Below are 14,261 nucleotides of genomic sequence, written 5' to 3' on the forward strand. Positions count from 1 at the left end.
AGCTAATAAGCTGTGTGTGTTATTCATGTTCCAGTCGGAGGTCCCCCCAGCCCTCGCCCTGTAGCTAATAAGCTGTATGTGTTATTCATGTTCCAGTCGGAGGTCCCTCCAGCCCTCGCCCTGTAGCTAATAAGCTGTATGTGTTATTCACGTTCCAGTCGGAGGTCCCTCCAGCCCTCGCCCTGTAGCTAATAAGCTGTATGTGTTATTCATGTTCCAGTCAGAGGACCCTCCAGCCCTCGCCCTGTAGCTAATAAGCTGTATGTGTTATTCACGTTCCAGTCGGAGGTCCCTCGCCCTGTAGCTAATAAGCTGTATGTGTTATTCATGTTCCAGTCAGAGGACCCCCCAGCCCTCGCCCTGTAGCTAATAAGCTGTATGTGTTATTCACGTTCCAGTCAGAGGACCCTCCAGCCCTCGCCCTGTAGCTAATAAGCTGTATGTGTTATTCATGTTCCAGTCGGAGGACCCCCCAGCCCTCGCCCTGTAGCTAATAAGCTGTATGTGTTATTCACGTTCCAGTCGGAGGACCCCCCAGCCCTCGCCCTGTAGCTAATAAGCTGTATGTGTTATTCATGTTCCAGTCAGAGGACCCCCCAGCCCTCGCCCTGTAGCTAATAAGCTGTATGTGTTATTCACGTTCCAGTCGGAGGACCCCCCAGCCCTCGCCCTGTAGCTAATAAGCTGTATGTGTTATTCATGTTCCAGTCAGAGGACCCCCCAGCCCTCGCCCTGTAGCTAATAAGCTGTATGTGTTATTCATGTTCCAGTCAGAGGACCCCCCAGCCCTCGCCCTGTAGCTAATAAGCTGTATGTGTTATTCATGTTCCAGTCAGAGGACCCTCCAGCCCTCGCCCTGTAGCTAATAAGCTGTATGTGTTATTCATGTTCCAGTCAGAGGACCCCCCAGCCCTCGCCCTGTAGCTAATAAGCTGTGTGTGTTATTCACGTTCCAGTCGGAGGACCCCCCAGCCCTCGCCCTGTAGCTAATAAGCTGTATGTGTTATTCATGTTCCAGTCGGAGGTCCCCCCAGCCCTCGCCCTGTAGCTAATAAGCTGTGTGTGTTATTCATGTTCCAGTAGGAGGTCCCCCCAGCCCTCGCCCTGTAGCTAATAAGCTGTGTGTTATTCACGTTCCAGTCGGAGGACCCCCCAGCCCTCGCCCTGTAGCTAATAAGCTGTATGTGTTATTCATGTTCCAGTCGGAGGTCCCCCCAGCCCTCGCCCTGTAGCTAATAAGCTGTATGTGTTATTCATGTTCCAGTCGGAGGACCCCCCAGCCCTCGCCCTGCCCGGCCGCAGCAGACGGCTCTCCTCCTCGCTCTCTCTGGGCATTTAACACTCTGCTCAGAGCGCGGCTTCTCTGTGCTACCTACGTCAACGTCAACATCCGCGACATCGACAAGGTGTGTGTGTGTGTGTGTCAGCAGTGTGCGTTAACAGGGGCCATGAGATTACATACAAAGTCAATGCAAACACGCGAGTAGGTGTGATTACATACAGTCAATGCAAACACGCAAGTAAGTGTGATTTCAATCAAGATTTTCAGCTCGTAATAATAATAATTCCGCTTGTTTCTGCCTATGTGCGAACACACGGTTAGAGAGATATGATGTGATTGTTCATGGTATTAAAGTTGATGTATGGGCGAGTTGTCCATTATCAGAAATTAATGCACGAAGCAAGGGTCTGCGAAGGCCATTAATTTGTGATAATGTACACCTCAATGTACATTAAAGGAGAATTCCGTATTTTTCAACCTGGACCCTATTTTCATATTTGTTTTATGTCGAACTAAGTAATGTGAACAAAAGGAAAAGTGCGCACATCCACTCGGAGCTGCAGGTGCAGGACAACAATGGCAGTAACGTTGAAGTATCGAAAGAAGTGAAGTCCGCACACTGCATCCACTTAACTCACAGTTTTATTTGTTTAGAATGATGTTTCGGTCATGAGACCTTCATGAAGCACAAAATGACAGAGCACCCATATATACAAGTCAAACATCTCCTCCCACTAATGGGCGTGGGGGGAAAGACAAATCAGGTGAGAGCAATCAACCATTAAGGTGAACAAAATCATCACAGGGTGCATCTTGCTTCACATAAAAACATCATAATAATGGAGAAAGACATTCCCAAGACATAATACACAGAAAAAACTAAGAAGAACTAAGTAATGTGAAGAGAAATCTTTGAAATTGATGCAGTATTGACCAAGATCGCTTCAGTTGGCAGCCGCTTTTCCCACATGCCCCTACTGCACTAAACAAGCTTGTTTTTACCACTGACAAGATCAGATTATTCTAAAAAGGAGCTTCCATACTGCTCACCTGGTGTAATCCAAGTCTCCACAAGCCCTGAGATGCCAAGTTGACTTGAAAAGACATCATTTACACCCTGTTTTTAGCGAAACTCTGCACTGTAGCCAGGGGCTGGAAGTAATAATGTGGGGTGCTGCACCACCCGCTTATATCGCTGGTTCTCAGACTTTTTCACATCAAGGTCCCTAAACTGACACAAATTCCACCACATACCCCCATTTGATCAGATTTTTGCTTTTTGATGCTCCTCCTGATGTTCTGAAAAACATTGAAATAATACAATGCTGGAAAAAATGGAGCATTGGGCTGTTGGGGAAAATTCAGATGAAATGCCTTGTTGATGCACCAATTAATGAGTTGCTCGTTGTAATGAATAAAGATTTGTTTATTCCAATTCTCAAAAACTCTGCAGAGTGTCACAACCTCCAAGTGTTGTGCCCCGAACATAAACATTACATCTCAGTTATACCCAGCCACCCCCCTGGCACAGATGAGGTGGCCGGTTCAATCCCACGGGATATTTTCCATGAAGACAAAATAAAAGCCTTGTTCTTACAACAAACTGAAACAGAAAATCCTCTCTACACCAGGAAGACAAAATAACACGTTATCCACTGTTCTCCAGCTGGGTTCCCCTCCTAAACAAAACAAACTGCTTCCCAGCCCATAAAGTTAAATAGCTTAAATTTATCCATGCATGTTAATTAGCTCATAACTAGAGAGAGTCTACATTATTCAACAATCTAACAATAAGCAGTCAATCAATTATTTTACCCTCACAGGGCCTTTATAAGAATGTTTATTTGTATTATTTAAATGGTCACACTCTCATTGGATACATATTTCAGGTTTGTTCATTAATTGGGGAACGCCGCAAACACCGGCTATTTTCCGGTAGTTTGGGGAACTCTCTGAAATGTATTGTCAGTCATTAACACGTGTGTGTGTGTGTGTGTGTGTGTGTGTGTGTGTGTGTGTGTGTGTGTGTGTGTGTGTGTGTGTGTGTGTGTGTGTGCGTGTGCGTGTGTGTGTGTGTGTGTGTGTGTGTGTCTGTGTGTAGATCTATGTCAGGACTGGTATCTATCATGGAGGAGAGCCGCTGTGTGACAACGTCAACACACAAAGAGTTCCATGCTCCAACCCCAGGTACACACACACACACACACACACACACATACACACACACACACACACACACATTATTCGCTCACTGCGAGGTAGAGAGTAGACAAGGGGGGCCACAAGGGGGCGTCATAATGCAATCTTGGCTCTTGGGTTCCCCTCAAATTTTGAGAACCCCGTTGTTGAAGCGCAACCTTCTTTTTCTAAACATGTTCTATTACTTGTTATTAATGTTGTTATTACTAAAGAAACTATGGGAATGTTTTTTCTGTCTGCCTGTCTCTCTGCCTGCCTGCCTGCCTGCCTGTCTGTCTCTCAGGTGGAATGAATGGTTGTCTTATGATATCTACCTGGCTGATCTGCCTCGCTCAGCCAGACTCTGCCTGTCTATCTGCTCAGTGAAGGGAAGGAAAGGAGCCAAGGAGGTAGGAAATGAGGGAAGGAGAGGACAAATGAACGAGTCAACGAAGGAATGAACAAATGAAGGGATGAATGAAGAAATTAACAAATAAATCAGTTTTAGATGTTTTAGTCTGAAACTTTAGATGAACATGCTTATTAATTTTCATTAATTTGTCATAGTTTTAGTCATCACATTTTAGTCAACTTTTAGTCATTACTTTGAGTCAAAATGTTGAAAAGTAATTTGAATTTGGAATCAAGGTGACAGGTTGTATCAACACTTTTACACTCTTACTTATGTAGCCTAATATTCAGATCTCCTCCCATAGTTGGATATCTCTAGCCTAGACTATTTCCAATACACACACACACACACACACACACACACACACACACACACACACACACACGTATATGTGTGTGTATATGTATGTATATATATATATACATATACACGCACACACGTATATGTGTGTGTATATATATACACAAATGTCTTCCAAATAAATTGCTGTGTAATCTTGGAAACAACAAATTGCAGTTTGACTAGATAGTAATTGCAAAAAAAGGTTGTTGACATTAACACTGAAATGAATGAATGAATGAATGAATGAATGAATGAATGAATGGACCGACAAAGAATGAAGAAATGAATGAACAACCTGTTTGAAATGCTGGCTGTCTCTCTAGCTCTCCTTCTCTGTCCTCTCTGTCTGTCAGGAGCACTGTCCACTGGCCTGGGGGAACGTCAACCTGTTTGACTATAAAGACATCCTGGTCTGCGGGAAGGTGGCTCTGAGTCTCTGGCCGGTCCCTCATGGTCTGGAGGACCTGCTCAATCCCATCGGGGTTGCCGGTTCAAATCCCAACAAGGTAAACACATTTTTCACATGTGGCTCGGATCCTCTTTGGTAGTTTTAAATTGTGTGTGGTGTAAAAATAAATAAATATAATAATAATAATAATAAGCTTCTCTCTGTCCTGTAGGAGACTCCGTGTGTGGAGTTGGAGTTCTCCTGGTTCTCTCAGGCCGTGGTGTTTCCAGACGAGCAGCAGATCGAGGAGCATGCTAACTGGACCATCAGCAGAGAGCTGGGCTACAACTACTGCCTGGGCCTGGTAACACACATACACACGCGCATGCACACACACACACACACGCACGCACACACAAACATGCACAAATGTACCAGCTGTGTGAAAGTTATCTCTTAAAGTCGAGCTCAAACAGCATTTGGAGTAGCACCGGGTAGTGCAACTGATTTCCTGATTCGATACACTTCCAATACACAAGGTCCCAATTCGATTGGATTTCCGATTTGATACGATTCGATATCGATATTTCAGTTTTCAATACCAATTTTGCTTTGATCTAAGAGATTCTCAAAGAATTAATCAGTCCCTCCATGAAAGGGGAAGTGAAAAAAATGTAAACAGGAAGTTGACAACCGGCTACCGCTGAGAATCATGGGAAACGTAAGTCCAGGAAAAAGGTGAATAGGCTGGAGAACCAATCGGCGTCCTAGGAGGCAGCTATGGGCAGGCTTTAGGTGTGACCCCATTGAGATTTATACTGTACAATTGTGCACACAGACATATACTGATATGTTGTCATGTAATGTTGTGTATAGGGTATGTTGTTCTGTCTTATGGTATTTGATATGACGTGCTGTATGTTGAATATGTCAGGACTCTTGGAAGAGTAGCCTTTGGCTAAAAGAGATCCTAATAAAAACTCGAACACTGTCTGTCTCTCTCAGAGCAGTCGTCTGGCATGTGACAGCAGTGTATCAGCAGCAGATGCGGAGCAGCTACGTTCTCTCTGCTCTAGAGACCCCCTGTACGAGCTGAGCGAGCAGGAGAAGGACTTCCTCTGGAGGCACAGGTGTGGGGGGGGGGGGGTGCACACTGTGTGTCAGGTACAGGTGTGGGGGTGGCGGGGGGGGGGTGCTGTGTGTCAGGTACAGGTGTGGGGGTGGGGGGGCACACTGTGTGTCAGGTACAGGTGGGGGGGGGGGGGCGCTGTGTGTCAGGTGCAGGGGTGGGGGGGGGGGCACTGTGTGTGAGGTACAGGTGTGTGTGTGTGTGGGGGGGCACTGTGTGTGATGCACACTAGTCACTTGTTTCAAGTCCAAGTCGAGTCTCAAGTCTTTGCGCTAGAGTCCAAGTTAAACGGATAGTTGTGATTTTTGGAACCCTAGCCCTATTTGCTACTCACCAGTGATGATGTTGATTGGTAGATTGCTTTCTCAGCACAGCCCATGCTGTTTGTCATACTAGCTCCAGATAGTTAAGCACAAACCAATACAAGGCCAATAGGGACACATCTACAAGCTGACTGAGGCTCACTTAATGTCCTCCACAGTAGTAGGGCTGCTGCGATTAGCGATCAAATCGTATATTGACGATTGAAGGGAGTGATCGCCAATTGGCTTTTCTACAGTGATATTTAAGGCGATTTTAACTAATTTTCTATCATAAGACGTTATAAATATATTCTCTAGAAGCTGCGCCCTACAGTACTCTTAGAGATGTTTCTGGCAGAGCTCCGTTAATCAGCACGAGTGAGGCCAAAGCCGAAACGTTACAGCGCTCTGCTCTCTCATCATCACATCCTATGAAAGTAGAAGACCTAGCATCTATTGTTACCAACTGTCAACTGTTTGTCTGTCTGTCTGTCTGTCTGTCTGTCTCTCTCTCTCTACCTGTCTCTCTGTCCAGACATTACTGTGTTAATATCCCAGAGTCTCTTCCCAAGCTGCTGCAGTCCGTCAAATGGAACTCCAGAGACGAGGTTTCTCAGGTAACACGCACGCGCACGCGCACGCACACACACACACACACACACACACACACACACACACACACACACACACACACACACACACACACACACACACACACACACACACACTCTCTCTCTCTCTCTCTCTCTTTTCAGTACAGTAGTACTGAACTTGTGAACTTGTACAGGTTCTCTGTGTGTTATATCCTCTCTCCTCTGCTCTCTCTCCTCTCTCTCCCCCCTCTCTCTTCTCTCTCTCCTCTCCTCCGCTGCTCTCCTCTCAGATGTATTGCTTGTTAAAGGAGTGGCCATTGATGGAAGCAGAGTCAGCGTTGGAGTTATTGGATTGTAACTTCCCTGACCCCATGGTGAGAGAGTTCGCTCTGCGCTGCATGGTGCAGAGTCTGACCGACGACCGCCTCTCCCAGTACCTGCTGCAGCTGGTGCAGGTAGCTCTCAGTCTCATCCAAGATGTTCTCACTCTCAACTCCTCCTTTATCATTTGATTTGATTTGATTTGATGTTTGGTCAAAAGAAAACATGAGGAGAGGACATGCATCTCAGAAACAACATCAAGGATAAAACACAATGAAGTCAAAGACTTGTTTCCATTGTGGTCCTTGGTCTCAGACAGACAAGTCAAAACAACAAAGAACAGGCATCGGTACATAAAATTACAAAACTAATTACAATACTAAAAACTGTAAGAAATACATAAAATTATGTGTTACTCTCTCAAACAGCTAAGAAACTCGGCCTGCATCGCAGCAACTGCCCGCTCCTGTAGGTTCTCCCTGTACAACATCCGCAAAATCTGTCCGTTTCTCACGAGGGAAGCGACGCAACTCCTGGTCCAGTCACAGTCATCTCCCGCCTGGACTACTGCAATGTTCTTCTGCCTCGGCCATCCGACCGCTACAGCTCATTCAGAACGCTGCAGCCCATCTGGTGTTCAACCAACCTAAATTCTCTCATGTCACTCCCCTCTTCCGTGACCTTCACTGGCTTCCCATCTTGGCACGCATCAAATTCAAAGACTACAGGGCAGTAGGGGTGCTCCAAAAAATCGATTCTGAAAGGATCGCGATTCTTAATGCCACGATTCCTGGATCGATTCCAAACTCCCAAGAATCGATTCTAATTGTAAAAAAAAAAAAAAAAAATGTACAGTGCACCTGAACACAACATGCAAGATACCGGCTGAATAAGTGTCCAAATGTTCATGTCATTTGTGTACTGTACTGCCATGGTGCCACCACCTCTTGCACTTAAGAACTCTGGTTAATGTATTCCCCGCAAAAGTCTACAGATCCCCCCAGCCTATAAATCCATCTTATCTGAAGAACATAAGGGGGGAATTCCCCCCTAGTTTGCAAAATGAATTTAGGCCCTGACTGTAATACAGAAGTTGAATTTGAAGTTCAGCATTAATACATTTGTCATTTTTAGTCTTATATTTACCTTTGTGTGTTATTGCAATATAAAACTACATAATTGAGAATCGATTCTCGATTCTGGAATCGAGAATCGTTGGAATCGAGAATCGATTCTGGAATCGGATCGTGACCCCAGGAATCGGAATCGGATCGGATCGGAGCACCCCTACAGGGCAGTCCACATGACCGCCCCTCCATATCTGCAATCTATGGTCAGGTTCCAAACATTGCATCGCTCCCTCCGCTCCTCCACCGCTACGTGGGCTCGCAAGTCGCTCGTCCCGATCGCGACTCTTCTCATTCCTGAATCGCTGCCAATCTCCCAGCGGAGACTAAAAACTCACATTTTCAGGCTACATCTGGGCCCTTCTTGAACTAACATCTTTTAATAAAAATAAATAAAAAAACGAATGTTACTTATTCCTTCTCAAACTACTTACTAATGTTACATGTGACTTATTCCTTCTCAAACTACTTTCTACAAGGTGCTACTCTAGTCCATCAAAATGTCTTAGCTCTCATTGCTTTGTGTTGCATAGTTGTTTTCTCTACTGTTGACAAAATGTGATATTGTTAGTCGCTTTGGACAAAAGCATCTGTTAAATGACATGACGTAATGTTTTGTGTGTGTGTGTGTGTGTGTGTGTGTGTGTGTGTGTGTGTGTGTGTGTGTGTGTGTGTGTGTGTGTGTGTGTGTGTGTGTGTGTGTGTGTGTAGGTGTTAAAGTATGAGATGTACCTGGATAATCCTCTGGCTCGCTTCCTGATCAAGAAAGCTCTGACCAATCAGAGGATAGGACACTTCTTCTTCTGGCATCTCAAGTAAGACCACCGGTTTGCACATCACCAATACCGTGTGTAGTACTGTCACCAAGTGTATAAAATGGGTAATGCAGCCCAAATTCAAACATTGGAGAGCGTTGTCTTATTTGATGCAGATAGTTTGCTTTCATGGCTGTAGCCAGTGTTGTAGTGAAGTCGACTTGAGTCCAAGTCCTGGTCCTTCTCAGGACTTGTGACTTGATTTGGACTTGGGGGCACTGATGTCTCTCCTGCCCTCCCCCTCCAATTGGACGAATCAGCGTGACATCACTTGACACCCAGAAATGCGGAACCCCGCGGCAGTTAATAGTATGAGTTGTGCCAAACAAATGTTAATATCTCAAAAACTATACATCACATCGCTTATATTTTGACATTCTGACTGAGAGCAGAAGTAGCTCAAGAGTTTGATGTATAATATATGCATGTCTTGTTAAAGTTGTGTGAACTGTCGCAGTTTTTAAAATGTTAACAGAGTTAACTGGCTAGAGTCAGACAATCAAGCCTCGCGCCACTTGGGCTCCATAGGGTTCCATTGCCGTTGCCACCCAGTGACACGGGTTTGTTTACCAAAATGCTGCTCGGGTGATCCCTCGTATAATGACAGATTGCTTATATACATTGCACACTTCTACCCTTTTGTCTACTTTGCACATTTTGTACATTTTGTACACAACATGTACATTTTTGTACATGTTGTGTACATTTTGTACACAACATCTTGTGTGTTTTTGATATAAGCTATGTTGTTGTTGTTGTCGTTGTTGTTGCTGCTGCTGTCATGATGTTACTGCTGCTGTAACGCCAGAATTTCCCTCCGCGGATAAATAAAGTACTTTATCTGTCATCTATCATGACTCAAACTTGGACTCGAGCATTGGACTTGTTAATTGATAAAGACATTTTTTTTTTTTCGTTAGTTTTTTTGCAATAGGCCCTAATCATTTGTCATAAGATATTGATAGCTATTATTAATACCGTGACATTATTCGATTTGGAGGGCAGGCACGGGGACTCGACTCAGAGTCTTCTTTGGTGACTTGGACTTGGACTCGAACACTGGGAACTCAAGACTCGATTCGGACTCAAGAGATATAGTGACTTACAGTACTTGACTACAACACTGGGTGTAGCATGCTGTGTTGGTGTGCCAATTTGTTTAATATCCGGCACCCCGGGTGTCGCAGTGGCATGGGGGACACACAGACCAAAACAGACGTTCTTTAGTATTGCTGTTGGAGAAGCCAGTATTTCAAATTGGCATGTTTCCTGAATCCCTGATAAGATATCATGGTCATCTTAATACAGTAAATATATTACCGGTACATTGAAAGCAAAATCGACTCTGTATGTTCCATTGAATATTTCTGGAACGCTATGTCCAATTCACTTACGTCCACATTATTACACAAGGAGAGCAGACGGACCAAAAATTGGAAAAAATGGCTCAGACCCCAGAGGGTTAATATTACTGGGTTATTAATTACTGGAACTAGTTTCCACATTTTTCTGAATTCATGTTTGTTTAAAGGTCAAGAGCATCGACATAAAAGAAAGATGGACGCCATGGCACTCTCTGTAGTGAGGCCACAGCATGTTAGATTGCCACTCTGGTGGTCAGTCCCAGTATAGGTCACAAGTCCCGCCTCCGCCATGTTAGTGGATGGGAAATGAGTCAAACTAAACAATCAAAGTACACGTCAGATCTTTTTTTTTTATTGATTGATTTTATTTTGGATAAAGAATTAGGGCTGCACAATTAATCGTATTTTCATCGCCATCGCAATATGAACATGCACAATAAACACATCGCAAAGACTGCCTGAAATGCTATGAATAACAAAAGTGGTTTTATTTACATGCGTCATGCATTCCCACTCAGCATCTGATCATTTTGTCTTGTGTTGTAAATCCAGCGTACACCTTTCCCTTGCAACAGCGCGCCCCGCCCCTCTGCCAAAGCCCAAACACGCTGTGTGTAGTTTCAGCTAGAGTTAGTGTGTATTTCATTTCTTTACTCAGTGGGCACAGGCTGTGTTTGGGGTCTACTGTATATTAGCATTATTAAAGCAGAAAGACATAGGAACTGTATAGCTAATATGCATACTTTAATATTTGTTTATTTATCGCAAGTCATATCGTCATCGCTATATTGAACAATGTTATCGCACATCGCAGATTTTCCTCATATCGTGCAGGCCTATAAAGAATGACAACATCCAAGGGATGACATGAAAAACACTTATTTCCATCATGGTCCCTAAAGGTGGTTTCTATCATCTTAGTTAGTTCTTATCATGCTAATGTATGTTCAAGTGCAAATTTTTCTGATCAGTTTGTTATTCACAGTAGTTATTTGATGACATAAAAGGGATGATTGACAGCTGTGGCAGCCAGTCTCAAGCCTCACTGGCAGGTCCCCTCATCACAGCCTTGCGTATGTGTGTTCTGGAATAGCAAGTTGCCAAGACGGTTTGAAGAAAAGTGCGCGAGGAAGTAACGTTAGGACATATGGTTAGGACTGAAGTAGTAAGTTCAGAAAATGTTTTATCACTCCAGCTAACTTTATCGGTTTTAATGCGTGCAAGCTATCAGCTTTTTCAACCTAACTGCCTGTTCATAGCAAAGTAATGTAGTAAAACAGGCTGTGTTAGCTTGCACAAGCGCTAGCCTTTCACGGTCGGCATAACGTTATGAACAACTGATAATGATAACGTTAGCTGGAATAACGCAATAGACACATTTTCAGAACTTACCAGGTTGTCCAACTGCCTGCGTATGCCAGGAAATATGTTTAATAACTCCCGTGGCATTGTGACATCATCAGTGATCATAGACATTGTGACATTGTGATGTCATCAGTAGTCGTGTTTCCATTACCGTCAGAAATGCGCAAAATCTAAATATCACAATAGAAATTGGGTAATGGAAACACGTAAATTTAGAAAAAGCTCCCAAATATCGCAAAACGTTTTTGCGCTCTCATGAGGTGGTTTTTCAGACGTGTCGATATAGCAGTTTATCGCAAAAGTGTAATGGAAACAGATTTTCCGCATTTGCACGTCATGTGACCCATCTTCTCCTTTGGAAAATGAAAGGAAATTAGGGAGAAAGGGTTTGATAAACCGTGGCAAAACCTTCGCAGCAAGTGGAAAACTTTGAAGCAACGCTACCTAGCAGAAAGACGTGTTGTGCAAAAGCGGAGCCGGAAAATAGATCATGTTTAATGGGAGAAATCGATCCATGCCTGTGTGCGCGCATTTGGCACAGCGGCGAGATGATCGGCGGGATGAAAAGCACACCGGTGCGGTGCTGTTGACTGAAGTGATTAATAGGCTACATTACACACGTTTCAGGTGCAATGTTATAATTATAATACACGATATTCTGACTATTGCACCATATCAGCCTTTCCCCCCCTCCTCCATCTCTAAAATGGGACAAGTTGTAGGCTACCTTTTTTCCTCTGCCTGTCGCGCTCACTGCATTCACCGCAGCCCGCAACATGTTCTTTTGAATTGATAATCAGGCTCGTTTATATGCGTTGTAACTTCATGTTGTGATTTGCATTGACCATTGGTTGGATTTGAGCATGCAGGGGACGGGATATGGGGCAGATCCGCGTGCGTAATCACTGTGGCAGCTGCTGGTAACGGGAATTGCGAAACTCAACTTCAATGGAAACGCCTACAAGTCGCAATTGTACATTGTCGAAGTTGTAGAAATATCGCAATTATTTTGCGAAAAACTGTAATGGAAACACAGCTAGTGATGCAAAGTTGTGCAATTTTGTGCTGCGCATGCCGATAGAGCAGGCGAGGCCACGCAGCAGCCAAGCTGCGAGCTGCAAGGCCAGCTCGGCGAGCTGCAGGGCGGGCGAGGCCGCTAGCGAGCCCGCGCAGTGGGTGAGCCTAGGAAACCATGCCTAGTTTAGTAAAATGCTTATGAAAATAGTTTTACTTGGTCAATGATAATCTCTCCTCTGTGTGTGTGTGTGTGTGTGTGTGTGTGTGTGTGTGTGTGTGTGTGTGTGTGTGTGTGTGTGTGTGTGTGTGTGTGTGTGTGTGTGTTTGGGTGTGCGTACGTGTTTGTGTGCGTGCGTGTTCATCTGTGTGTGTGTGTCAGGTCAGAGATGCATAATAAGACGGTGTCTCGTCGGTTCGGTTTACTGCTGGAAGCGTTCTGCAGAGCCTGTGGCATGTACCTCAAACACCTCAACAGACAGGTGTGTGTGTGTGTGTGTGTGTGTGTGTGTGTGTGTGTGTGGTGTGCGTGCGTGCAGGTGTGCATGTGCATGCACGTGTGCATGTGTGCATTACTGATTTAAATAACTGACTGTAATTTGTTAATTAAATTTCAATCAATCAATTTTATAATTATATAGTAACAAATCAGTGTTATCGCAAGGTGCTTTACAAATAGAGCAGGTAGAAGACCAGGCTTTTTATTTTAGACCCAACAATTCTCACATTCATTGGTGATTTTACTGTGAGGTCATGTGGTAATTGAAACAATTACCCAACAACAGCAGCAAGGAAAAGACCCCCTTTAACGGGGAATAAAAGCTTGAGCAGACCACAGACTCTTGGTGGGTGTTCATCTGCCCTGAGCGGTTGGGTTGAGAGAGAGAGAGATGCGCAGTAATGGCAGTAATAATGATACCATTAATAACTATAATTTTTACAATTTAACCTACGCTTGGAGGACATGACGTCTGTTATATGATAGGATGGAGAGACTCAGCTTCCGGAGGACCAACTCTTCTGAAGAGATTTCTAACTATTTGGGACCCGTTTCTGGCCTACCTTGACGAGGTTAGGGGCTACAAGTGGCTCGCGCGGATTGGTCTCTCATGGACCCCCTTGTGTGAGATCCCACTTCTTGAAATTTGTTTTATGTGGGAGATAAAGGACAAATCCTGATCATAAGATAACTACCATAATTGTGTATCTCTGTGCTGTGATTGGTTGATTGCTCTCTGCTGTGTTTGAGTGTGTAAATCTGAAGCTTTAAGGCAGCAGCCTCTGGTGGCTGGATGAGGTTCTGTAGCGAAGTGTTGATTACTTCGCAACTTTGTTGCTATATTTTGTTGTTATATCTAGCAACAAATCGGGCAACTCTTTCTGACCATGGGAACAATGTTAATGTGTGGAATCCAAAAGCATTTGGTAATAAATTGGTACGGCTGTATTTGTATTGTATGTGTGCGGTTGTGCATACGCCTGTGTGTGTGTGTGTAGGTGGAGGCCATGGATAAGCTTGTGAACCTGACAGACACACTGAAACAAGAGAAGAAGGACGAGACTCAAAAGGTACACACACAGGAGAAAATGTAATTTGTTCAAGACCTGTCCCAGTCTCAGCAACAAACT

General features: G+C 44.3%; 1 protein-coding gene across 1 annotated transcript in view; it reads left to right on the forward strand.

The window, feature by feature from the left end:
• LOC310779097 (phosphatidylinositol 4,5-bisphosphate 3-kinase catalytic subunit alpha isoform) overlaps positions 1-14,261 on the forward strand; it is a gene marked incomplete at both ends in the record, with an annotated part of 38,385 nt that overhangs the window by 14,595 nt on the left and 9,529 nt on the right. Inside the window, 11 exons of the mRNA XM_083639595.1 lie at positions 1,265-1,406; positions 3,384-3,469; positions 3,765-3,870; positions 4,568-4,720; positions 4,835-4,966; positions 5,608-5,732; positions 6,569-6,650; positions 6,917-7,081; positions 8,786-8,889; positions 13,015-13,114; positions 14,130-14,201. Coding sequence (XP_083495721.1) covers positions 1,265-1,406; positions 3,384-3,469; positions 3,765-3,870; positions 4,568-4,720; positions 4,835-4,966; positions 5,608-5,732; positions 6,569-6,650; positions 6,917-7,081; positions 8,786-8,889; positions 13,015-13,114; positions 14,130-14,201 — 1,267 coding nt within the window. The remainder of the gene's footprint in view (positions 1-1,264; positions 1,407-3,383; positions 3,470-3,764; positions 3,871-4,567; positions 4,721-4,834; positions 4,967-5,607; positions 5,733-6,568; positions 6,651-6,916; positions 7,082-8,785; positions 8,890-13,014; positions 13,115-14,129; positions 14,202-14,261) is intronic.

Source organism: Poromitra crassiceps (genome assembly GCF_964638095.1).
Source record: "Poromitra crassiceps genome assembly, chromosome: 7".
Classification (NCBI taxonomy): Eukaryota; Metazoa; Chordata; class Actinopteri; order Beryciformes; family Melamphaidae; genus Poromitra; species Poromitra crassiceps.